This window comes from Eubalaena glacialis, chromosome 19, assembly GCF_028564815.1.
Source record: "Eubalaena glacialis isolate mEubGla1 chromosome 19, mEubGla1.1.hap2.+ XY, whole genome shotgun sequence".
NCBI lineage: Eukaryota > Metazoa > Chordata > Mammalia > Artiodactyla > Balaenidae > Eubalaena > Eubalaena glacialis.
The window spans coordinates 10,315,397-10,339,250 of record NC_083734.1 but is presented as its reverse complement, the minus strand read 5'-3'; the positions used below and the strand labels follow the sequence as shown (position 1 = coordinate 10,339,250).

General features: G+C 55.1%; 5 protein-coding genes across 8 annotated transcripts; 1 reads left to right on the top strand and 4 right to left on the bottom strand.

Moving 5' to 3' along the window:
• Window positions 1-146: 146 nt before the first annotated feature.
• PHF23 (PHD finger protein 23) lies at window positions 147-4,500 on the bottom strand. The gene is made up of 5 exons (XM_061175167.1): window positions 4,280-4,500; window positions 2,669-2,700; window positions 2,421-2,513; window positions 1,036-1,873; window positions 147-931 (listed from the first exon to the last, which is right to left on the bottom strand). Exons 1-5 carry the CDS (start codon window positions 4,311-4,313, stop codon window positions 717-719), a joined length of 1,212 nt encoding a protein of 403 aa, XP_061031150.1. The 5' UTR covers window positions 4,314-4,500; the 3' UTR covers window positions 147-716.
• Window positions 4,501-5,420: 920 nt separating this feature from the next.
• Window positions 5,421-7,456, bottom strand: GABARAP (GABA type A receptor-associated protein). Its single transcript, XM_061174955.1, has 4 exons — window positions 7,233-7,456; window positions 6,611-6,689; window positions 6,354-6,472; window positions 5,421-5,909 (listed from the first exon to the last, which is right to left on the bottom strand). Exons 1-4 carry the CDS (start codon window positions 7,320-7,322, stop codon window positions 5,844-5,846), a joined length of 354 nt encoding a protein of 117 aa, XP_061030938.1. The 5' UTR covers window positions 7,323-7,456; the 3' UTR covers window positions 5,421-5,843.
• A 1,271-nt stretch (window positions 7,457-8,727) lies between these two features.
• On the bottom strand, window positions 8,728-14,847 carry CTDNEP1 (CTD nuclear envelope phosphatase 1). 3 transcript variants are annotated; one of them, XM_061175005.1, is made up of 9 exons: window positions 14,024-14,847; window positions 11,319-11,385; window positions 11,106-11,224; window positions 10,832-10,903; window positions 10,299-10,415; window positions 9,944-10,070; window positions 9,460-9,544; window positions 9,122-9,178; window positions 8,728-8,886 (listed from the first exon to the last, which is right to left on the bottom strand). In XM_061175005.1, coding segments are annotated over exons 1-9 (747 nt in total). In that variant the 5' UTR covers window positions 14,126-14,847; the 3' UTR covers window positions 8,728-8,885. The 3 variants fall into 3 exon arrangements, with proteins under 3 accessions (XP_061030988.1, XP_061030987.1, XP_061030989.1); XM_061175004.1 differs by having other exon boundaries at window positions 8,728-9,178; window positions 14,024-14,846; XM_061175006.1 differs by having other exon boundaries at window positions 8,728-9,178; window positions 9,959-10,070; window positions 14,024-14,844.
• Window positions 14,848-15,318: 471 nt separating this feature from the next.
• On the top strand, window positions 15,319-20,628 carry ELP5 (elongator acetyltransferase complex subunit 5). Of its 2 annotated transcripts, XM_061175003.1 has the most exons (8): window positions 15,319-15,424; window positions 15,585-15,645; window positions 15,732-15,812; window positions 17,380-17,600; window positions 18,728-18,909; window positions 19,264-19,359; window positions 19,505-19,605; window positions 20,254-20,628. In XM_061175003.1, the coding sequence occupies exons 1-8, from the start codon at window positions 15,379-15,381 to the stop codon at window positions 20,366-20,368; spliced, it is 903 nt and encodes a 300-aa protein (XP_061030986.1). In that variant the 5' UTR covers window positions 15,319-15,378; the 3' UTR covers window positions 20,369-20,628. The 2 variants fall into 2 exon arrangements, with proteins under 2 accessions (XP_061030986.1, XP_061030985.1); XM_061175002.1 differs by lacking the exon at window positions 19,264-19,359 and having other exon boundaries at window positions 15,320-15,424.
• A 267-nt stretch (window positions 20,629-20,895) lies between these two features.
• On the bottom strand, window positions 20,896-23,329 carry CLDN7 (claudin 7). Its single transcript, XM_061174740.1, has 4 exons — window positions 22,618-23,329; window positions 21,576-21,740; window positions 21,369-21,453; window positions 20,896-21,284 (listed from the first exon to the last, which is right to left on the bottom strand). The coding sequence occupies exons 1-4, from the start codon at window positions 22,838-22,840 to the stop codon at window positions 21,122-21,124; spliced, it is 636 nt and encodes a 211-aa protein (XP_061030723.1). The 5' UTR covers window positions 22,841-23,329; the 3' UTR covers window positions 20,896-21,121.
• Window positions 23,330-23,854: the final 525 nt, after the last annotated feature.

The window sequence follows — 23,854 nt, the reverse complement described above, 5'->3', positions numbered from 1 at the left end:
TAGGGTTGGTGGGAAAGGCGCAGAGCCAGGCCATTTTCAGCTTGGACTTTTAAGAGAGGTGAGTTTCAGCCCCTCCTCCAGCCAGCTTTTCCAAAGCCTCCCTCCCAAGCAGGACAGTCAGTGAGGGCTATAAACACAAAAGAGCCCACTCTGCTTTATTTACAACACGAAGGCTGTCTGTACAAATAGCTGGCCAATATTATTAAAAACAAAAGAGGTGAGAGAATCGTCACCTTTCTGTTTTCCTTCCTCCCTCGGCCAAGGCCTGGTTGGTACTCCACCTCTGAGCTGCCATACTCAAAAGGAGAAGTCCAAAATTAAAAATACAACCGGTGTAGAATAAATGGGGAGTGAGATAAAAGAAGAGGGAGGGGAGTGCTATATTTACACTAGAGTTTTATAGACAACTGTCCCACTCCATCCCAATTCCAACCCTGGCCCAGAAAGTGAGCGGTGGCAGGTCCAAGGGACAGAGCTTAAGTGTCTAGGGACCCAGACAGCTTCCCACCCCCAACTGCAATAGGTCCGAGTTCAAGTCCACAAGATGGGAAGGAAGGGTAGGGTAGGAACATCACTCATTTCCAAACCAGTCTCCCTTGGGAATTTCTGCCTTGAAGTGGGACAACATCCCAGCTCCGGGGGACAGGCTGATGACCCTGAGGCTCAGTTCCCAAGTCATGTTGCCATTCGAAGTTCCAGCCTAGAGATGGCATATGTCAGGGCTCTCCAGATTTCGGAGGCCCCCCTAACCGCCGGGCCTCTGGCCGCAGTTCCTTGCATTTCTGGCAGTAAAAGAAATCAGGGACATTGGTCTTCTTAATCTTAGCACAGGAGAGGTGGATCCACGTCCCACACAGGCTGCACTCAATCATGGGCCGGCCTGCAAAGGGCTTTCGGCAGTAACACGTGATCAGATCCCATGAGTCATCACCTGGGGAAAAGAAGGTTTGTTTGGTGTTCTGCTGGAGCTCTTGGATCCACAGTACCCCCAAACCCATCAACCCAGCTACCCCTGGGCAGCCCCAAACTTCTCACCTGATTCTACCATGATGTCCTCATCCATGACCCGCATCTCGCCTTCACTGGAGCTGGCATCTCCATCTTGGCTTGTTTCAGTGCTGCCCACGTCCTTGCTTTCACTGTCAGTGGGAGGGACTCCTTCAGGGTGCACTGTGGCAGGGGGCCTAGGAGCCTCAGGAGGTGTTGGCAGCACAGGGGCTGGGGCTTCCCCTCCTACCACTGCTGCCATCTCTTCCTCCTCCTCTTCTTCCTCTTCTTCCTCCTCCTCTTCAGAGTCTGTATCGCTGGGGGGTGCCCGGGGAGGCCCAGGAGGTGGGAGTCTATCCCCCCGCTCTGCCTTTTTCAACTTCCGCTTCTTGCTCTTCTTGATTCGAGACCTCTTTTCCCCATCCCCAGGGGCTGGCCTAGGCCTCCGAAGCACCCCAAAGCCTGTCCCCCCTCCTGGCCCCAACTTTCGGTTCTTTCGGTCCTTCTTTCGAGGAGGCTGGGAGAGGTCCCCCTGGGAAAGGGGCACTGGGGTGAGAGCAGCAGGGGGCCGGGAGGCATGTGTCAGGGATGTGGGGGACAGTGGAGATGCCATTTTGGGCCCATCTAGATCAAAGAGAGAGTCCTTGAGTTTCATCTTCTCAAGCAGGGTGGCACTGTCAGGGGCCTGCAGACGAGGGAAAGTGGACCTCGGGGGTCCTGGCTGGGTGGGACCTGCTTGAGCTGCCCTTCTCTTGGATGACTTTGCTTTCTTAACAAAGGTCTGGATGGTTCTGAGATCTGAGGGGGCTGAGTCCCAGCCATCGCTGTCTGCTGCACTCTCACCTCGCAATGGAGAGCTAGAGCCGGAGGCTGGCCAGTCATTTTCCTTAAAGGGGAGAAGAGACCAGGATCAGCAAGGGACCCAGTGTCATCTCAGCCCCTATACAAACCCAACTTAAAAGACCAAAATATCCGGCCAAAACCACCAAATCTTACTGTATTCAGAAAACTTATCCCCACCCCAATTCCCATCAGCATCTCCTCTTGAACACTTCCATGTTACCCCTGACCTCAAATTCTAGCCATCTCCCCAATGCCCACTGCCTTCACAACACAGCATCCCCCAGACCAGAGCCACATTCCTCTTGCTCTTTCTGAACAGCCTCATTTGTTACCATTTTCAGCTTCCTAAAGTTTTTATCCAAAAGCACCTTCCATTTAGAGCACCCCAAAACCATTCACTGCACTCAAACCACCTATCTATTAATCCCACCCCCACTCCAGATCCTAGTTTTCCCACCAAAATTTCCATTTCCCTAGTCTTACATATAATTTCCAGGCTTTGCCTACAAAGTAATACAGTCTCATAAGCTCAAGAGCCCCTCTACAGCCCTAGGACACCACCCTCCAGTCAGTTGTCCTCCTGTCCCTACCTCCTTGCTAGGGGGGATGTAACCAGCATAGGCCAAAACAAAACTGCAGAATTTGTTGAAATCCTCAATTGTTCTCCGTCGTTTCTCTGGTGGCTGAAAGGAAAAAAATATGTAGCACAGAGTTTACAAGGGACATTCCCAAAAGCATAGTCCCTGGAGTGAGAAATCTGGAAAAAGCGGGAGAGAGAGAAAGAAGGAGCAGGGGATCCTGCAGTAATACTGGGCTGCAAAAGAATGGGAAACCTCACCTGAGTCTCTGGCTTAAGGGTCGGAGGTGGATCTGTGAAAGCAATAAAAGCTGAGTCAAGGCACTAGGAAAGAGTCGGTGTAAAACCCCACCTCTCAACCTCCGAGGTCCCAAGTGAACCCCCTCCTCTCCCAGGTCCCTCAGCCAGGCGAGCAGGCCCCCAGCGGTGCTGGACCCGCCCCTGCTCCCCCTTCCGCCCCGCGAGGGGCGGAGCCTGGGCGCGGCGCCCTCTCAGGCCTCGCTATAGCGCTCCCCTTCCCCCCACCGGAGGCTTGGCGCTCCGCCCCCCCCCCCCAACTCACGGTTTCTCTAGACTCCGGGTTCCTCGGCTCTCTCGGCGCCCCACCCGCCATACCGCTCCCCGGACCGAGCCCGGGCTGCCGCCTGCCCCTGTCCTTCACACGCGCCCAGTGCCCGGAGTTCCCACCCCGCCGCGCTCTACCGCCCCGGGCCCTCCGCGACCGCACACGCCGCCCGCCGGCCCCCAGGGTCTAGGATGACCACGCCGAACCGCTCCCCGCCCTCCGGCCCCTTCTACTCGAGCACGAGGCCCGGCGCGCCCCTCACCCCCACCAAACACACACGGGCTCACACATCCAACGCCACTTCGCGGCCGGGACAGACCTGAGAGCTCTCACCCGGACGCGGCCCCACCTGCCCCCCCCTTACCGCGCTCCCCACAATTTCGCCGTCCCCCCGCCCCCATCCGGGGCTTTGGCCCCTCCCCGTCTCGAGCTTCTCGGGCTCCCCGCCGGGCCCCCGGGCCCAGTTCCGAGCTCTCTCCGGCCGCCGCCCCCCCCTGCCCCCGGACTCGCCAGCAAGTCACTAGGCTACGGACCCCTAAACTCGAGCCCCCCCAAGCAGCTACTCTCTTCCTCCCCAGCAACCCCCGCTGCTGCCGCCGCTGCCCCCTCACCCTCCGCAACTCCCAGGCTCTAACCCTCGCCGACCGACCAACCCCCCCCTCCCCAACTCGCCGGCCTTAAACCCCCACCCCGCCCCACCGCCCCCAAAACTAGCCAGCTCTCGTCGCTTCCCGGCTCCCTCTCCCCACAACTACCCCCCCGCATAGGTCTCTCTATCGCAGACAATACCCAGACCCTCTCTTTTCCCCACAACTATCTGCCCACCCCTCCAACAATCACCGGGCTAGCTCCGGCGGCAACTACCGGGAGCTCCGGCACCACCGCCACAAACTCCCCCACCTCGGCGAACTACCGAGCTCCTCACTCAATCCTTTTCTACATCCTTCCTCCCCAACAACTCTCCGGCCCACAGATTCCCCCAACCTCCCAGTTCTAGGGCCCCAACCTGCCGGAGGCCCTTTCGGCCCCTAACCCCCGAAGCTCTAGGTTTCTAGCTCCCGCTCCCCCATCCCACCCCACCCGCCCTACACACACACAGCGCCTGATCTCCAACTACCCCCAACCCAGTCTCCCACTCCTCTTTCTCCAAGGTCTCTCAACTCGTCACTCTCCCACCTCCAGGGGCAGGCCCCCGACCCCCTCCCCGCCCTCCCCCGCTGGGCTCCGGGGCTCGACCTCCAAGTTTGCCAATAGATTCCTCGCCCGCCCCCCGCCGGCTAAGCGCTCTGTGCCGGTCGAGAGCTCACCTTCGGGACTGGGCTCCGCCATGGCTTCCAGCATCGCCCCCTCCCCTCCTCCCGGTCCGGCGCCCCCCTCCCCTGAGCCGGGGATACCGGTGCCGCCTCCGGTGCTCGGTGCTCCTACTGCCTCGCTCCACGGAGGTGTCTGCTTCGACTCGGTTGTGACTCGAGTCCGCTAGCCGCTGCCGCCACCTCCCTCTACCACTGCCTCCCGCACTCCCGGACCGGGCCCCCTCCCCCCGCGCCGCCGGCCGCCTGCTCCCTCCTCCTCCTTCTCTCCTCCCTCCCTCCTTCTCTCTCCCCCCTCCCTTCGCGGGCGCTAACGCGCAATGCATCAAGGGAATTATAGTCCGTCCGGGGGCAGCAAAAAGGACACTACATAAGCCTCCGGAACTTCAGTTCCCAGCAAGCCACGGATTGGCGCAGGCGCACTAAACCGCTCTCCTCCCCCGGGGAGTGGCGGGGAGATTGGGAGCAGAGGGGAGAAGGGAAGAGTGCGCTCAGGCTCCTGGGAAATGTAGGCTGGGCGGGGCTAAGAAAGAAGGGGATGAAGGGAAAGAAGGGATTAGAACTTTCGGCCACCATACTGCCTCATTCTGCGGCTTCTTTCTACCCCCGGGGGACCGCCCCACTTCCGGCCAGACAGAGAGAAGGCTGCTGGGAGATGAAGTTCTCCCGGTGATAATGGCTCCCTCCTCCCAGTGTTCTCCCTCTCCTGGATTACACTCCACTGGATCCCTCACGCCGGCACAAAGTCTGTCTAAGCGACATGCATCTGAGGACAGAGTCCTTTTACTAGCTCCCACACTCGAAAATCTCCTTAACCCAAAAGGTTATGACAAACTTGGATGGTTTATCTAAAGCAGGTGCTTTCAAACTTTCACAGGAACCCACAGTAAAAAAACAATTTTTTTTTTTATAACCTCAGGACCCAATCCATACACACGTATATAAAACTGAACTTTCATGAAATGATACTCAGTATTCCATCCATCACAACAAAAGCACACTTTTTATGCACAAGGAAAAGCCCAACATAAAAACAAACCAAAATATACTAGTATCCCTCCAACCTCCTCTTTCCCCACCACTGACGAGGGAGAACAAAAGGGAGAGGGGAGCAACACAAAGAAAAATCCAGTTCAGCTTGGTGGTTTTCTCTTTATTGATGTGCCTCCTACCTTCCCCCCACAATTTCAGTCCCTTCCATCTACCCCCAAAAAAGAAGGTAGTGAAAAGAAGGGATTGTTGGGGTTCTGAGCCCCTTGGGCAGTTAGAAAGGGAACAGAAACCAAAACAATCACCAGATGTGACAGAGATTGACCGTCAAGAAGTCTAAAGCAGAATGGGAAAGGTGGTAAAGGGGAAGAATGGAGAAAGAGTAGGTACTAGAGGCCATCTCCCCCATTAACCCTTGTGTTTAAAGGAGCTGGAAGAGAGTCTCAAACATTAGGAAGTGCAGGTCCTGAAAAAGGGAGGTGGTGTTTCACCCTCAAGGAGGAGCAGGTCAAGGAAGGGGGGCCACCTCTCTCTTTGTAGAATGGGACCCCCCACCTTAGGGACAGCAGCTTCACAGACCATAGACACTCTCGTCACTGTAGGCAATGTATAGAAAGAAGTCTTCTTCATGGTGTTCCTGGGGTGAAAGCAGAAAGTAACAGTGTTCAGGCAACTGGGCTTTAGTTATTTGAACCACCCACCACCGGGACAGATTCTTCCAAAACCATTCTTTTTGACTCTCCCTCTCACTTGCTCCAGGCCCTGGACGCTGAACAGTATTATTCTAGCCAACAGTCTTGGGCAAAAAGACCTCAAACTGTTCTCTGCTGCCTTGGAACAGGGAGGGGCCTGGGGAGAGTCTGGATCACAACAGTTGCTCCAGCTCACTATTCTCTCTTCTTTCTACTCCCACGGCCCTGTCCAAATCCCCAACCCAGGACTATGTGGAAATTTTAAGAGCAAATATAAAATTGAGAGCTAAGCAAGCCAGTTGGTCCAAGAATTGCTGACTTAAAACTTTTTGCCTCTCAAGCGCTTCCAACTCCCCTCCAAAGCCTCCACTACTTCCCAGGCACCATACCTGGTATAGCTGACCCATCGTGGCACTGGTGGGTGGAATGACATTGTTGACAAAGAAAAACAAGGCATCCTCAGCTCGGAGATGAATTCGCTTCCGGATCAAGAAGTAAAACTGACCAACTGCCAAAGATACAAGGCCTGATAAAGTCAGAGATCACAAATGCCCTCAAAAGAACACCTTCTATGTGGAGCCTTCTCCCACAGAGACTGCACTCCCACCCCCAGGAAGCAAACCCGTGTATTGGGTCAGGTTCCCACCTGTAAGATCAGAAGGCACCAGATATTTCTTTTTGTCCAGGTCTCCTATCCGAGCTTTGGGAGCCTTTTCTACTATCACCTGTTAAAGAAAAGGTGAAAATTAGGAGACATTACGTATATAGTCCGACAGCTCCACCTGTCAAGAACTCAAACAACAACATTCCTAGCACCCACACCTACCCCAGACTCATTTCTCTTTGTCTCTGAACACGCGGCGCAGCCCTGAGTAGGGATTCTGACCCCACTGACTCAAATTCACCTAAACATCCAGGATCCCTAAACAGGGCGTCATAACAAACCGTTACTTTAATCAGAAGGGGATGACTTGTCTGGGCCGACAGCTTCAATTTCAAAAACCCCATGTGAAGCTCAGACTGTCAAACGCCCCACAGCCTCCCACATGAATCTCAAGGTCTGTCTCTCGCGTCTACATCCTCTCACCCCCAGATCTACCGCTACCCCACTCCTTTCACCTCCGGTCCCAGGGACAGCAGTTTCGGACTCGTTCCCAACCCCGCCACAGCCGGCAGCCTGATGCCCGCGCTGCGGGTCCCGGACTCACGCCCGGGCTGTGGCGTCAGCGCCAGCGTCCCGCGCCCTCGGCCCTGGCTACTGTCCTCACCGGGACCCGGTCCGGGTATTTCTTTCGGATCTTCTCGCCCTCAGAGCGGCGCTTCTCGAACGGATGCTCCTCTTTATACACGAACTTCATCCTCCCGGGAACCGGGCTGGACCAGGCTGGGCTGAGGGAACCCGGGGGGGCCGGGACGGGGGGCGGTGGCGACGGCGGCGACGCGCGGGCGGATTCGGCGGAGCGATCCCGGGACTTGGGCCACTTCCCTATTCACCAACCCCCGCCCCCGCCCATCAGGAGCCTCCCCGCCTGCTATGTTACGCCACTAGCGCAACGGCCCTAACGCCACTAGCGTAGCACCACCTACTGCCCGCCACCCTCACGCCGTCAGCGCAATCGCTTTGGAATCAACTTGGAGGCTACGCAGGCGGCGTAGGAAAGATTGCTGGCTTTTGCTATCGTCGAAAATAACTGAAAACCCATTTCCCGAGTTTCCCCCAGGAAGGTAACGATGGAAATGGCTGGAAGATGGTAATCGTAATTTGAGACTTGGCTCTCCAAAAGTTCTTTTCGGAAATAACGTACAGGAAAAAGAGCAGATAATTACAAGGAGAGCTATTCACGAAACGTGTTGGTACGCTGAAGGCGGCCGTTGATACCAAAACAAAGTAGTACCCAAACGGAGGAAGTGGTCTCCGGAAATAGAGGGCAGAAACGAAACGTATGTTTGGAGAGACGCACGGAACGCTTAGGATCCAGGGATGAGTGGACCAATAGGAACTGGAAAGGAGGTCCGAAAGGTAAGGACTACGTCAGCGCGGAAGAATACTGCACTGTGTGTATCCGAGAATCATGTGATATCGGAGAAGGGCGGAGCGTCACGTGGCGGGTGCGAGGAAGTAGAGCCGGCTTAGGCTTCGGGGAGGAAAGCGCTGGGGAGGTGGAGCCCCGGGGCTCGGCCGGCCGGCCAGCCGGTGGCGTGGAGCACCACTCCCCGCCCTCTCCCACCGCCGCTCAGGGGCAGCGTCTGCTTAGCTTGTTCACGTCAGCCACCCAAACGAAATGCGGGCTTTGCCGGCGCCCAGGTCTCTCCTCCTTTCATATTTCTCTGTCCTGCCGCACTGAAGCTCACGTTCCCTCAGGACACACAGCTGTCCTTTCACTCCCCGCCAGGGCGCCCATCCTGTCATCACTAAGACCCTTCCCACCAGGGAAAGCCAACACCACCGTTCCCCCTACCCCTCGGGTCTACAGCAGCCTCTTTTCCTTCTGCCTAGGGGACAGGGTGGGTGTGAACAAAGACCCCTCCCTTCATTTCCCAAAACCCCAGAGAAGGACCTAGGGCAGCCTTGGTTTTAAAGTTATAATGCATGGTTTAAAAGAGAGGAAAGAAAAAAAAAGAGAGAAAGCTGGTTACAGGTCTGAGGGAATCTAGGAAGAAGGGAAAATAGAAAGGGAAGGGACAAGTTTGGGGAAAATCCAGTGGCCCAAAATCCCAGTTTCCCACCCACAACCCAGCCCTTGGAGTGAAGAATTAGATCACTTTTGTACAAGAGTTTTTAAAAAAACAAATCACAACAAAGCTGGCTTGGCTTCTCTTTGAGCCTCCCGGATTACCGAATGTCTGTCTCCCACTCTGGCCAGTCCTGTCTCTCCACCAGACACTGTTGCGGCTCTCCTAGGCCTCCGCTTATGTCCCAGTCTGGGGTTTCCAGGGAGTGCGAACACGAAGTTAGAGTGAGGCTGCTTGAGAATCTGGCCCTTGTGTCCATCCAGACTCCATATGGAGTGCAGGGCTCCCAGGGCAGAGAGGGGTGGGAGGGGCAGACCCTGCCCAGGCAGTCCTCACCAGTGGACAGGGCACCAGACGGCATCCCGAGGGCTCACCCTCCCTTTCCCCCCCACCCCAACTCAGGTGGAGGGGGAGCAGCTGTCACCAGAGCCTATGTTGGTGAAGGTTTCGGCTCAGCACAGAACGAACATCAGCGGTGAACCTGGGACAACAATAACTTGCATTGGTAGAGTCCTTATGTTGATATCCTCACACTAGTGTAAGGCAGCCTCACGGAAGACGTGGGGTGGAAAGGATCACCGTTTTCACAGTTTGCCCAAAACCCAATGGCTACAAGTGATGAGTTTTAAGAAGACCTTGGTTCAAAAGTAATATTCTTAAGGGAAAAGAGATAAGTAAGTAAAACAGGACAAACTTTTATTCCTTCTTGGGATCCCCCACCCGCTCCTCTCCTCAGAAATCTAAGTGTCTAGCTTCCCTTACCTGAGGGCATCCAGCATCGGAAGCAGGTTGAGAAGGGCGGTATCGCTGGGGTCACTGAACCAGGATTTGATGGGGATGGCATTGTCTAGGGTGGGTGAAAAGGCACATGAGAAGAAACAAAGGATTCAAGAGAGACGGGGTGTTTTTCCTTTTATTTGGGGGTGGGGTTCATTACTTTAAAATACATACCCCCCCAAACTCAATGACCTAAGTAAAACCTTCCTGATTTATTCAAAATAAAATAAAATTTTAATCACCGTATCTCATACTAGCGTGAGACTTCTAGTCAAACTTACTGCCTTGTGTCTTACCTGAAGCAATTTGATATGAGAAATCTGATTTATGAAATGGATATGGGGGGGCGGGGAACATCTCATTTAAAAGAGAAACAACTTGCATCCTGACCTACTGTAAACCAGGGAATCCCAGCTCCATGCATTCAAAATACCTCCTCAGAACCACTTCCTAGTCCTGCCAGACTCACCACCGTCCCCTGTACCTGGATGGCTCCTGTAAGCCCCTGGGGAGTTATCCAGGATCACAATGCTGGAGAGGTCACTGTGGACCACAGAGAGGTCCTTGATGTAGCTGCCCAATTCCAAAGTGCAGTGCTGGAAGGCAGGGTGAGCTGGGCATCAAAAGGAGACTCGCCCTCTGTGATTGCTCCCCCAATCCGAACAATGCCCACAGGCAGCCAGTTCTCACAAAAGGGATTATACAGTATGCCTCCCCCACACCCTCAGAAGGTCCCATTCCAGGGCAGTTGCCTCAAACTCAGGTCCCTCCCTGATGGCCTGCCTCCCAAGCCTCACTCTTAGACCTGGACTCTAGCCCCTTACCTGTCTGTAGTATCTCCTCTTGAGAATGCTTCTGCTATTATCCAGTTTATCTGCCACAGCAGAGCCGTAAATTTCCATGCTTGCTGTGAACACCACCAGCTCGTACCACTGGCTCACCTGAAAGAGATTGGAGAAGAGGAAAGTGTCAGAAGAGATGATCATTCAGACATATAGTTCCCTTTTACTAAGACTCTAGCAGAGTCCTTCAGGACTTCCAACAACATTGAATGTCTCTGAGGACACAGAATTCTGAAACTGTCCTCAAACTCAGAGTCTTAGGCACCATACACCCTTAAGATTCACAGATGCAAGAACAAAAGAGCGGGAAGGCCGTGGAAGAATAGAATTGCATCAGCACAACAAATGAACCCAAACTATCGAAAGCCATTCTCTGAGCATCCTACAACCTCCCCTCTCCAAAACTGCCCTTACCCATTTCTCCTGATCCCTTACTTCCTCCAAATCCTCTAAATTCCCAGAGCCCTAAAACCATTCCTTCATCACAGAGCTGCCTTCAGCTTCTGCAAACTCACCACTTCCAAGAAGAAATCCACATGGGGCCTCTTATGTACAAAAAACCGGACGGGATGTTTGTCTATTACCACCTGTAGAGGAACACAGCAGGGCTGGGAGAAGTCCTGAGCACCACAACACAGGCCTAAAGGACACCCCCCCACCCTCCCACTGCCTGCTTCCCTCCTTCAGGCTGCCAGAGGACACACCCAGGGATGAGATGCTCTGGGACTGGCAAAGAATCTGAGCAGAATAACAGACGTAACCATTCCATCACTTCCCAGCCCCACACACCTTGAGAATGAAGTCAGGAGGCGTTCCAGGCCGGACTGTAGGCCTCAGGACCCCATCGTGATGGGAGTGAATAAGTGTCTCATCCAGATCCAGCACCAGGATCTTCCTCTTCACCTGGCCTGAACCACAACGGGAAGGGGTAACACCAACCAACCTCCAGCCAAGACCTTGAACCCTACCTCACCTAGGGTTCCTCCCAGTCAGCATACTCACTTAGCCGATTCCGGGACACAGGAGATAAGGGAAGGATGTCATATCGAACAGTTTGGTACTGAATTACCTAGGAATAGCAAGAGAGAGGGTTAGAACCCTTGACAAGGAAATCTTCCCCACTAATAAGAAGCAGCACATGTTGAACATTTACCATACATTGGGCATAGTGTAATTTAGGGTTGTTTCTTTAATCCTCAGAACCCCAATAATAACAACAACGATACCATCTACGTCTTAAGGATGAAGAATCCAAGGCCTGGAGAAGTTAAATACTTTGCCTAAGACCCCACAGCTAGGAATTGTCTTATTTAGCAGTTTGCCCCTCCAGTTAGAATAAAAGCAAGGATTTTGTCTTGATCGTGGCTGTATTCCTAGAACACTATAGCAGGGGTGGTCACTTACATTAGAATCAATGAAATGGTGGAGCCAGGATTGTACCTGTGCAGTCCGATCCGAGAACGTGCCCTCATAACCATGATGTTATCCTGCTACGTGGAATAAAGAAATGCGTGGCCCTCCCCACCTCCACCTCAAGAATTCTTTGTGACAGCTCTCATCACCTCCTGTTGGGAGCTGAGAGCCTCAGATTCCTTAGTGGACAGAGCGTAGGCGTCAGGAGGGGAGGTCCTTGGGTCACTAAGGGGAACAGAGAATGAGGGAATCCAGGGGTTGTCAGGTCAGCTAAGTTCCTCTGGCTGGGGGCCACCAGGCCTATTTTAACCAGCCACCTGTCCACTTCTGTCTCTACTAGCCAAGTCACAAGTTGTAGAGAACCTCAGCCCTCTGAACAGCCTCCTTATCCTGGTACCCAGGGCAAGGCAGAGAACACTGGAAAGCCCCACTCACCAGGCAGACTGATAGAGTACCAAGAAGGCCAGAGTGAAGTAAGGGCTGTGAGTGGGAGGTGAGGAAGGGACAAGGACATCACCATCCCGGCCTTCCAGTTTCTCCAAGCCTTCTCTAGAGGCTCCTGTTTCCAGCACTCAAATCTCTCCCATGCAAAGCTTGGCAATTCCCTCCTCTGCTCTTTTCTTCTAAGCACAGTCCGTCCCTAGGCCCCAAGCCTCACCAGAACCAGGCTCTCCACTTGCAAACCAAAGGGCCTTCTCCCCCTAATCCCAAGGCATGTGCCCTTCTTTTCTCTCGGGGCTGCGATGAATGCCGCAACAGCTCGGGTGTCCTGCCCTATCTCGGGTTGCACATGCTGGGCATGTAGGGAATGCTCTAAGCATCTGCCAGAAAGGGGGTGGGGGGAGAAACCAGATTGGAAAGGAAGGAAGGGAAGACAAAAGGCTGTGGGGTCAGTGCTGCCCAGAGGGGAGCAATTTTGCAAGGAACCAGTCTCTGCATGGGCTGGAGCCCATCCCTGCACCCAGAACAGAAAACTGCTATGTTAGGGGGAGAAGGGGAGATGCTCGGAGCAAGGCCAGGAAGAGAAGACAGCAGCTAACACGTAAGGAAAATCCCAAGAGCTAGTCCCCCACACATCTCAGTATCTCTGACCTGATTCTTCTTGGTTCCTAACCCTTATCTCAGGGAAATAGCCCTGCCTACAACCATGACCACCCAGAAACAATCCTCACCCTAAACCCTAAATCAGGAAGTGGAAGGAGTGGAGTGGTAAAGGAGACACTGAATCCAAGGCCAGGCCCATTCCCCAAATCAGTAAGTCAACCACCACTACCACTCAGGGCTTTCTGGAAGTTCCTTGACCTAGGCAGCCCCTACCTGGTTTTATTCCTTCATGTTTTATTGAGGTATGCCAGAGTACAGACTGGAGACCCTCTGCACCCCAGCTCACTGAATCCTCCCCAGACTCCTTCAGAGGATTCTCCCCCGTGATGGTGAGAACACAGAGTACATTAAATGATGTTAGCCTAAGGAGGTTTGACCTTGGTGAAAAGCTATGGGGGAGGAAACCCAGAGATACACTCCCCACAGTATCCCTCACAATGCTGGGGTCTCCTGGAGAAACAATCTGAGAAGCGTGCCCTCAGATTCAAACCTTAAACTGACAAGCACCGTCTTCTGATAGGGACACCCAAACTTTAATGTGCTCCCTTCCACGACTAAAGATGCCAATCATAAATGCATCTTTTTTAGTCCCAAAGTCTTAATAAACCCAAATATTCACACTCACACTATGAAATGAGTTTTCAGGACCTTTTTGGAAGAGTTCCCTTAATTTGAACCGCAGGGGTTTCTCCTTCACACCCAGGGCTTTTCCCACGTTCCCATCCTTGTTGGTGACATACGCCTTCCCACCCACCGCCACCCTTGGCACATGAGCCTGTCTCTCCCTTGTTATGAGACCAAACACACACGGAGGTTCCAAATAATAGGAGGGTCTTTCACAAGCCCACATCAACAGACCTGCTGCCATCAAACAGGTGTTCCCCGCCCCTCGGCTTCTTTAGCAACAACTCTAGCTTTCTTAAAGAGCACCCCACCCATCACCCTGGCCCCCAAGAGTTGCCAAATCCTTTTCCCATCTAGCCCCCCTCCACCATCTCGGTTCTACTACAAGGGTCTTCCTCTTCCCCGTCCCACCCCATGCCCAGCGACGGGTGCTCTAATTCTCTAGCGGTAAAAGCTGCCGCCGGGGCTGTTTCTAGGCCCAAACAGAGGCCCGAGACTTTCCAAAAACCCTCGAGCACCGCTGACAGAGGTCCCCACCACCACCACCAGCGCCCACCCAGGCTCACCGTGCGGATCTGCCTCCGCAAAAGGTAAATGAAGAAGCTCCAGAGCTTGGCGGCGAAGGCCACGAACGTGCGCAGCCCCAGCAGACACTGCGTCCGCATCATCCCGATGACCCCGGCACCGCCGGCCCCGGGGCCCCCGCGGCCCAGCTCCGCCAGCCCCCCGGGGGCAGCCCCCCGCCACCGGGAGGGGGAACGGGGGCCCCGAGTGGCAGGAGAGGCTGCAGAGAGGGGCACGGAGCGGGCGGCTCAGAAAGCCACCCACGACGAGGGGAAAGCCCAGCGGAACGGGGAGCTGGGGGACAGGCGTGGGCAGCCCGCGGGGGCCCACATGGGCGGGGAGTGGCACCGACGGATTCGCGGAGGTTGCGGGCCGAGACAAATCGGGCTACGATGGGGTCCTCCGAGACCAGGAGGGAAGGGGATGGAGAATTGGGGGAGGGGGCTGTGGGGGAGGGGGCTAGGGAGAAGGGAGGGAGGGAGAAGGAAGGGGGAGGGGAAGGGGGAAGCTGAGGGTGGCCCGCTGCGCAGGCGCGCTAGGGGGCTGCCCGCGGGAAAGGGGCGGGCAGGGGTAGCGGCGCGCGCAGGGCCGCGGTGGCGGCGAACAGACCAGCTGAGCCAAGGAGCCGGGAAGGAGGGGAGGGGGAGCCGAAGGGCGCGGATGGCTGGACTGGAGCGGCCTCCCCCTCCCCGAGGTCGGGGGGGGTGCCTCAGCCGCTAGGGAGCGGGGCTGCAGCCTCTGCAGCTGGATTTCCCACTCTGACAGGCGCCATTTTACCGCCCAAAGGCCTCCCTCCTTCTTTCTTCCCCCCTCCTCTTCCCCTCTGACACTACTTCCGGTGGTGACGTGTATTCGCTTCACCGGGGCTGAAGTTCCCCCAACTCTGTCTTCGGGGGTGGGGATAAGGAAAGTGGAGCGTGCTCCGAACAAGGCCCCAGTATCGCGCATGCGCGGAGGGTGGCGATGGGACGGGGCCTGAGGCAAAGCAGGCCCGCCTCGAATTGCATGGGCGGGGCGGAGTGACGTCACTTGCGCCAGAGGCTCCGACAGTAGGGCGGGATTGCGCGGCCACTTCCCCCTCCCACAGACAACTGCCCCAACGGCTCTTCCCGCCCTAGTCACGGTAAAAATGTAGAGAGGGGCGTCTTCCCTGCGTCTGTGCACCAGGGCTCAGGAGGGGTCGCTCCGCGTGAGCCTTCCTGGGATAGTGAACCTAAGCACCACTCACTCCAGGTTACGCCAGGTCTTAGTGGTGGGAGAGATCGTGGATGCCCCGCCCCTTCCATGTGGAGGGGCGGGGCAATGGGCAGTGACGCCATCAGAGGGCGTCCGAAGAGGGACGCGACGCATTTTGGAGATGCTGGAGTCGCTGTTGGCTCTTGGTGGCCTGGTGCTGCTGCGGGGTGAGGGTCACAGGCAGAGGGGCTTAGGAGCAGGGCCCAAGGGGCGGAAGTGGAGAGGAAGGGCCGTGGGTAAGAGGCCAGGGGTGGAGATCGCTACCGGTTCGCGAATGCGAAAACCTCAGTGTTCTCAGGCTGTTTATCCGTCCCTCGCTCTCCCCAGACTCCGTGGAGTGGGAGGGGCGCAGCCTCTTGAAGGCGCTTATCAAGAAATCTGCACTGTGGTGAGTATCCTGCAGCGTCTCGCTGTCCTACCCGAGAAGGGAGCCTGGGCCCCACTCTTTGACACTCTCCCTTATCTCTGCCTCAGGGGGGAGCAAGTCCACATCCTGGGCTGTGAAGTGAGCGAAGAAGAGTTTCGTGAAGGTTTTGACTCCAATATCAACAGCCGGTAAGTACAAATTGGAAGAGATTTAATTGGATTTGGGACCTCTGTTGCTGAGGAACTCCCCTTCCAGCAACAGGGGCAAACCTGATATGTAGTAGCAGCTACTTATTCATTGAATGGATATGGGTTTTTCAAGAGGTAGGAATTAGTCAGAGGAATGATGAAGAGTGGTATCTGGAGAATCCAAAGCAGGGACCATAGAAGATGAGAGGAACAGAGTAATAAAAGGCCGACAGTACAGGTTAGCACTAGAGGCTGGACTGGAGGACAAGAATAAACGTGTTCTGCCTTTTGAGTTATTCAGAATCTGGTGATCAACATACATCAGCACTAACTGCAGGGTACATAGGGACTTGTCCTACAGGCAGAAGGAACAGTTTATGCAAAATTAGAGAGGTATGGAAGGCATACCTGTTCATGGGAGATGGAAGAGCTTCCTGAGGTCAGACAGAGAGGTACCTGATAGTAAAAGTTCTTACAGAGCACGAAAAGGAAAATTTGGGAGGAGAGTGATAACGTCATACCTGTTAGAAAGACTCGTCCAGTGACCACAGTGTGGAGAATGGGTTAGGAGGGGGCAGCCTGGAGATAGGGAGACCAGGTGGGAAGGCTATTGCAGTAATGCAGGTTCACTCAGATGTATAAGTACCGGTTAAGAACTAGTTGTGAACCAGGAACTGAGCTAGACTAGAGCAGTGAATGAAGCCGACATGATTCCTGTTCCAGTGAGTCTTAGAGAATAATGGTAGGAGGTGACAGAGGCCTAGCTAAAGACAGTGGCAGTAGGGATGGAGAGTTTAGGACAAATGTAAAAGGACTTTAGCAGGTAGAATTTCCAGGACTTAACAGACTGATGTGGGGTAGAGGAAAGCAGCCAGATCAGGAGGTACCTGAATCCACCTTTGTTGGGTGGTTAAGAAAGATTACTTCCTGGTCTGGTTAGCTAAGTGGATAATAATAGTTTACACTTGTCGGTTGAGCCCTAATTTTGTATCAGCTGTTATAGTAGAGGTGATGCTGTAAAGATGGCATTCATAAGAGAAGCAGAAGATAGAAAGGAGATGTCTGGGAACAAGTTCTGCCACTGTGAAGCTTTCCCAGGACTTCTAGTCCATGCCAGTCTCTTTTCCTGAATCGCTATGTTATCTGTAGTTAGTACCTCAGGACTTGATTCTTGACCTTCTCTAAGCTGTCCTACAGGCAGGAACCATGTCTCAGGTCCTCTCTTTTCTCTTTATCCATTCGAGAATGATACACTTTAGGCATCACTTAGTACTGTGCTGTCAGGAGGTTGGTATTCCTATTTTATAAATGAAGAAACCGAGTCTTACAGAGATGAAGTAACGTATCAGTTAGGTGACCTTGGAGAAGTAGAAACAAGCTTGGCGCTCAGGGCTGTCTGATGCCAAAGTCTGTGCTCTCAATTACTATATTCTACTTCTCAGTAAAAACTTTTCACTAATATTTAGGATATTAGTGAAAATCGAGAAACAGCCACAAAAATCAGAAGCTGAATTTGGAGATTAGGGGGAGGGGCAGTAGAATCATGCCTTTCCGTTTCCCTTTGCAGGCTGGTGTACCATGACCTCTTTAGAGACCCTCTCAACTGGTCAAAGACTGGGGAAGCCCTTCCTGGGGGTCCCCTGGAAGCCTTGAGGGCCCTGTGCAGGAGGACAGATCCTGGCCCTGTCACCATTGCTCTTGATTCCCTCAGCTGGCTGCTGCTTCACCTTCCCTGCACCACACTCTGCCAGACTCTGCACGCTCTGAGCCATCAGGACTCCTGCCATGGTGAGACTCCTCCTTCGTTTCTTCCCACCATACATTCCCCCTGCCAAGGGATGTGCCCCTTTCCACCCTAACAAGAAACATATCAGGGATCTCCAATTGGACTTTCTTCCATCTCTTTAGCCTTTATTCTAGTTCTTGGTTTCTTCATAGTGCTCTCTACTAATTACTCTTTTTTTTCTTTTCTAAGTTTTTTTTTCCCTCATTCATTTCATTCATTCATTCAACAAACATACGCATACATACACTGTGTCAGGCACAGTTCTAGATAATGGAAAAATAAAGGCTAACTGTAGTCAGGTCCTTGCCTTCCAGGAGCTCAAAGTCCCGTAAAGGTATAGACAAGTAAACCACCAATTACTAGACAGTCTGATAAGGACCATGATGATAAAGGAACATGCACCGAGTACCTTAAGGAAGGAATGTCTTGAAGAGCAAGGGCCAGTTTGTCCAGCTGGGGGCACTGGGACTAGCCCTAAAGTACAGTGGGTACTAGAATGGGCTTTAGAGTCAGATACCCAGCTCGGTATACAGGTGCTTGGTCTCACAGTGCTTCCGTTTCCTCAGTAAAAGCTGAGGAAGGAGGGAGTTTATAGGATGAAGATGAACCACTTGGAATTGCTTTTTTTGTAGATCAGATATGATCAAATGTCAGCAATTTCATACGGTCCAACCTAAAAATGCAAGTATTTAGTGCAGTGCCTGATGCTTTGTAAATGCTGCTAAAAAGGGAGGGAAGGAAAGAGGGGATCTTAGGCACTGACTGGGATCTTGGCAAGTTCCTGACACTGCAGATGGTTCAGTGTGTAAGAGATGAGGCTGGAAAACAAGCGGAGAACAGATGCTAAAAGTGTGGATTCCATCCTGAAGGCCTTGAGGCGCTCCTGAGGATTGAGGTCAGAGTGGTGCCTTGATTCGATGTGCATTGGAATAAGAAAGTGTTTTAAAGGTGAGGGCTGAAAGAGGTCAGAGCAGGGCAGTGACACTGGCCGAGGTCAGTCAGGATCCTGGCAGAGCTCTGAGGGAACGTGGCCCTCTCCTTCCTTTTTTCCTCTTCACTATTTGATCCCAGGCCTCCCCCAAATGCTCCCTACTGCCCTTCGTGCACCACCTTTCTTGTCCCTCTCCAGGTGACAGCTCCCCAGGAGAGCAGGTGCATGTGCTGGGCCTGCTGCATGAAGAGCTTCACGGCCCAGGCCCCTTGGGAGCACTGAGCAGCCTTGCTCAGACCGAGGTGACCCTGAGCGGTGTGATGGGCCAGGCCTCAGCCCGCGTCCTCTATCGGAGGCCCCAACAGCGCCCGACCCACCAGGTCAGAAGCACAGGAGAACTGGAGGTTGGGGTCAGAGAGGAAGAGCAGTAAAATGGCTGATGCGATGGAGCACTTCCCTGGGCTCTCATGGTTTCAGCATTGTCCTCATTGTATCTCCACAGCTGCCCTGTGAGGTAGATTGTTTTATTATCCCCATTCTGTAGCCTGGAAAGCTCGGATCCTGTGAGTTTAACCAATGAAAGACACTGCCTTCCAGGAGATGAAAAAGGAGTGCAAGAGCTGGAAGCAGCCAGTTACATAAGTGGTTGGGAGCTGGGGCGGCAGGTCCTGGTTCTCTGGTTTGTTCAGTAAGATGAAAAAAACCTTCTTAATACTCTTGTTTCTTCTCCCCAGACTCAGTGGTTCTCCATCCTTCCTGACTTCAGCCTGGAGCTCCAAGGGGGGCCGCCCCTAGAGTCCCAGCCTTACCCAGATCCTCATACTCCCTCGGTATCTAAGAGAGCCAGGGCCGGAACAAGGGGATGCAGTTTGGAGTCTGGAAAAAGGAGAGAGGGGGATAAAGACTGCAGGGGTTGGGGCTGGGGTCAGGGATTTCAGTGATGGGGCAGAGTGGCAGCATCCTTTGTCTCTACAGATGGACCCCACGACTCATTTGACTTTTAACCTTCACCTGTCCAAGAAAGAGAGAGAAGCCAAAGATAGCCTGACCCTGCCCTTCCAGTTCAGCTCGGAAAAGTAAGGTTGGGGCCTCGGTGCCCGGGTCCCTGAGCTGAGCCCAGCATCTGGGCCTAAGAGGTGGGGCAACAGCAGGTTGTTGATTAATCTCTTAGACTTTATAGGGGCTGAAGTCCACTTCCAGAGGCACGTCTGGGGAGGGGTTCTCTACCCACCCAAACCCCAACAATGGCAAAGGTCCTTTATGTCTTTTTTCTCTCCATTAGAGCCTTGGGTCCCAGCTCCACAGATGTCCCCAAAGTAATCTGGGCCTGGGTTGAGCCAGACCAGACCCTAGGGAAGCGGCCCTGTCTCCAGGCAGCGGTGCTAAGAGGACAGGAAGCTAGATGGGTATGGCAGAGGCAGGTTAATAAAGGCTTAGTAGATGCTTGTTGTCCTGTGCCCAGTGTGTGGGCAGGTGAAGCAAGACTACGGCAGGATCCTTGCCCTCAAGCTGCTAAGAACTTAGACAATTATGAGAGCGGTATAAGAGTATCTACCCTGTACCAGGTGGTGCTTCCGTGCTAACTAAACAAGGTCACACAAAGGGACTTAGACCAAGAAAACATGGAGGCCAAAGAGGGAGTCACTGTCACAAGGAAAGAGGGTATCCAGACATGACCCATTACCCACCCTCACCAGCACCAATCTCCCTTTATGTCTTCTCAGACAGCAGGCTCTACTGCGCCCTGGGCTGAGCCAGGCTACCAGCCACATTTTCTATGAGCCAGATGCTTATGATGACCTGGACCAAGAAGACCCAGATGATGACCTAGATGTTTAACTGGCCAGGAGATGTGACTAGACTGTAATTGGAGGAAGAGGGAGACCTTGGGCCCATAACCATCCTTCCATTGTTTGCATTGGCCTTAGCCTGTCTCTGCCCCATCTTTGTTCCCTGTGTCTGTGGAGGCCCTGCCCTGTGACCCATGAGCCAGGGAGCAGCTTCCAGTGAGGAGAGAAAGTGGAATGGGGGCATAAGGGAAGGTGACACCACCACCCCCCAAGCCTAATAAAATCTTAATTTTTTTATTAAAAACAAAAGCTCTTTGGTCACTATTTAAGCAAGAGTTGTGAGTGGACAGGACTGGAGGCTGGGAGGAGATGAGGGAAGCCAAGAACATGAGTCGTTTAGAGTCAATAGTCAAAAGTGTTGGGGACTGAATGACTGAAATGGTGGAGCTGGGACAGCCTTGCACACCATTGGTGCTCAATAAATGTTTTTTTAACTGAAGTAGGTACACTTTAGGTTCTAGGTTCCCTGCAAGGATCTGGGTTGGAAGAAAGCAGATGCCCCGAAGGGAAGAAAAGTCTACTTTCCAAAACATATTTTTATTACTGTACAAAAAGCACACCCTCCCCCTTTTTGTCTCCCCACCACCCAACACCCCAGGGAACTGTACATGGTGTGCTGGGGTAGAGTGACCGCAGGCTTCTGCTCGGCACCCTGCCCACGGGTTGAGCTCTCTGCCCCAGGTCCTTTCAGATGTCTGGGGGGCATCTCTAGGCTGCCAGGCTGGGGTAAGGGCATCCCAGCTTACACGTACTCCTTGGCAGAGTTGGGCTTAGGGTAGGAGCGGGGTGCACGGTACCCAACTTTGCTTTCACTCCCAGGACAGGAGCAAGAGAGCAGTGCACCTCCCAGGAGGACCAGAGCGGACCCTGCCCAGCCAATGAAGATGGCAGGACCAAACTCATACCTGTGGAGAGAGGATTGGGGTCAGAAACCCTGGCCTGCCTCTCCCAACCCCAGACCCCTTAGGAGGCAGGGCTCTCTTACTTACTTAACATTCATGGGGACCAACGGGTTGTAAAAGTCTGTGACAATCTGGTGGCCATACCAGGAGCAAGCTATCAAGGCAGCAAGACCTGGAGAAAGAATGAGGATTCAGATATTGTGAGCCCCCCGCAAACCAGCACCGTGCCCACCCTTACCCCTCCAGGACGGGCAAGAAGAGAGTCCTTGGGCCCACCTTGGACTTGTTGCTCACCTGCCAAGATGAAAATGATGCCTCCGGCCATGGCTGTACGGGCCTTCTTCACTTTGTCGTCCCCCCCACAGTTTGTACACTTCATGCCCATTGTGGCCACGAACGTGGCCAGGAAGCCCAGCACCAGGGAGACCACCATTAGGGCTCGGGTGGCCTGCAAGGCCGCTGCGGGAAAGGGGGAAGCATGCTGTCCTTCATGGAAATGCCAGCGGCCCTCGGACGGCTTCAGCCTCTGAGTCGCCGGCTGCGCCCACTAGGCGCAGGCCTGGGGCCCCCTCGACGCCCAAGTACCGGGCCAGAGCGCGTGGATCCCGCCCCCTCCCGACTCCGCGGGCCTTCCCGCTCCGCCCCGCCCTCTCGGCTCTAGGATCCGCCCGGGGCGCCAGGGTTTCGACGAAACTGCCCCGGGGAGGGGGAAGGGTGAAAGGGTACATCGAAGAGGAACCGAGGTGGTGGCCTGAGCCCCGGAAGCGGTGGTCGGAGCCCCGACGCCGCCCGCAGATGCCGGCCCTCGTCCCAGCTCTGACCCCACTATCGAGGCCACGGTTTGTGGCTTCGGCTAATCTGCCGATAAGATTAGAAGCCGCAGGCGGCGCCTCAGGACTGACGGTGCACGGCTCCTCGGCCCTCGGTCCGACCCCGCGGCCCCCAACCCAACTCCGAGGCCTCCAGCCCGCGCCGCCTTTTGTCAGAGAAAAGGGCGGGAGATGGCGGAGGCCGTGGCCTCCTCGGGGTGGGGGGAGGGGGAAGGCCCCGCCCCAGGATTCGGCTTCCCGGGAGGTGCTTGGGCCGCCGGCCGCCAAGCCCGAAGACTAGGCGGGTCCTAGGGCGAAGAGGGGCGCAGCCGGCCCCGGAGGCGCGAACGTGCAGCCCCAGAATCTCGGCCCGCGGCGTCCCCAGCCCGACCGCTTCCGCTTCCTCCTCTCCGCCCGTGCTCGCCGGCAACCCAGGGCGTCGGGCCGTGGGGCCTGGGGCCGGGCCCCGCGCCCACCCCGCGACCTCGGCCCTGGACGCGTCCGCCCTGTCGGTCCCGCGGCCTTACCGGGCAGGGCGAGCACCGAGTCGTACATTTTGCAGCTCATCATGCCCGTGGTCTGTGTGACGCAGTCCATCCACAGCCCCTTGTACATGGCCTGGGCGGTGATGATGTTGTCGCCGGCGTACGAGCTCATCTGCCACTGAGGGATGGCGGTGCACGCCACCAGGCCCACCCAGCCCAGCAGAGCCATGGAAAAGCCCAGTAGCTGCAGGCCCGAATTGGCCATTTCCGCCCGCAGAAAAGACGGGAGGCGCCGGGCTGGCGAGTTTTGTCACCCAAAGAGGCAAAAAAGTTTTTGGTCGAGTGCTTGCAAATCTTGTCACCGAAGTAAACACAAATCTACCCCTCCGGCGGGGCGAGGGTCTCACAGCAAAGGGAACAGGACTGGTGGCCAACAAAAGCAATCCGCGAAGACCCGGCAGTTCCCTCCGGCGCTCGGCGACCCTTCCCAAACAAAAGGTGGAGGGGCCGTGTGGGCGCGGTCCCGGGTGCTGGAAGTCCCCAGAGTATCCTGGGCTGTCGGCCCGAGGCTGCTGTGCGAAGAGAGGTCGCTCAGCGGTGAGCGGGCAGGTGCAGGCGGACAGGTGCGGCGCACCTGAGTATATGTAGGTCGTCGGGGGCGCGCCCCCGCGGGCACCGGGAGCGCGAGGCGGGGAGGGACCGGAGGGGCGGCCGAGGATGACCTGACGTCACCGAAGGGACACTCACCTGAGCCGGAAGTCCTGGCCCCCACCCCTCCCGGCCCAGGTGAGGAGGAAGAAACCTGAGCACCAGGGTCACGCCCCTTCACTTGCGGGGCTTGGACCGCCGGAGAGGAGGAGGCGGAGTCTTCTCGGGAGTCCCAAGCTCCGAGTAAGCCCCTCTGGACTGGAGGTCCCTCGGGCACCAGGATGTCCCTTCCCCTCTCCCCGACAGGTGCGCTAAGAGCGCGGCGGAGCCGGAGCGGGGGGGGGATGCCCCAGGCCAGCCTTGGCTCCACCTTTCCCCCACGCAGGGACTCTCGAGTTCTACTCTGGGCGCTCTTTGTCCCGCCCTACTTTCGCCCCAACCCTCTGCTCTTTTTCTCCTTTCCTAGCCGATCCCACCTTCAAGGGCTCTGGCTCCAATCCCGCAGAACTCCCCACTTCAGCAGCCTCATTGGAGTCTCCACCGCCAAAGCCACCTCCTAGCACCCACCCACCCCTCGCCGCTGTCGCCCTCCAACAGACACACGGCTTCCAGGCATGGCGCCCCAACACCC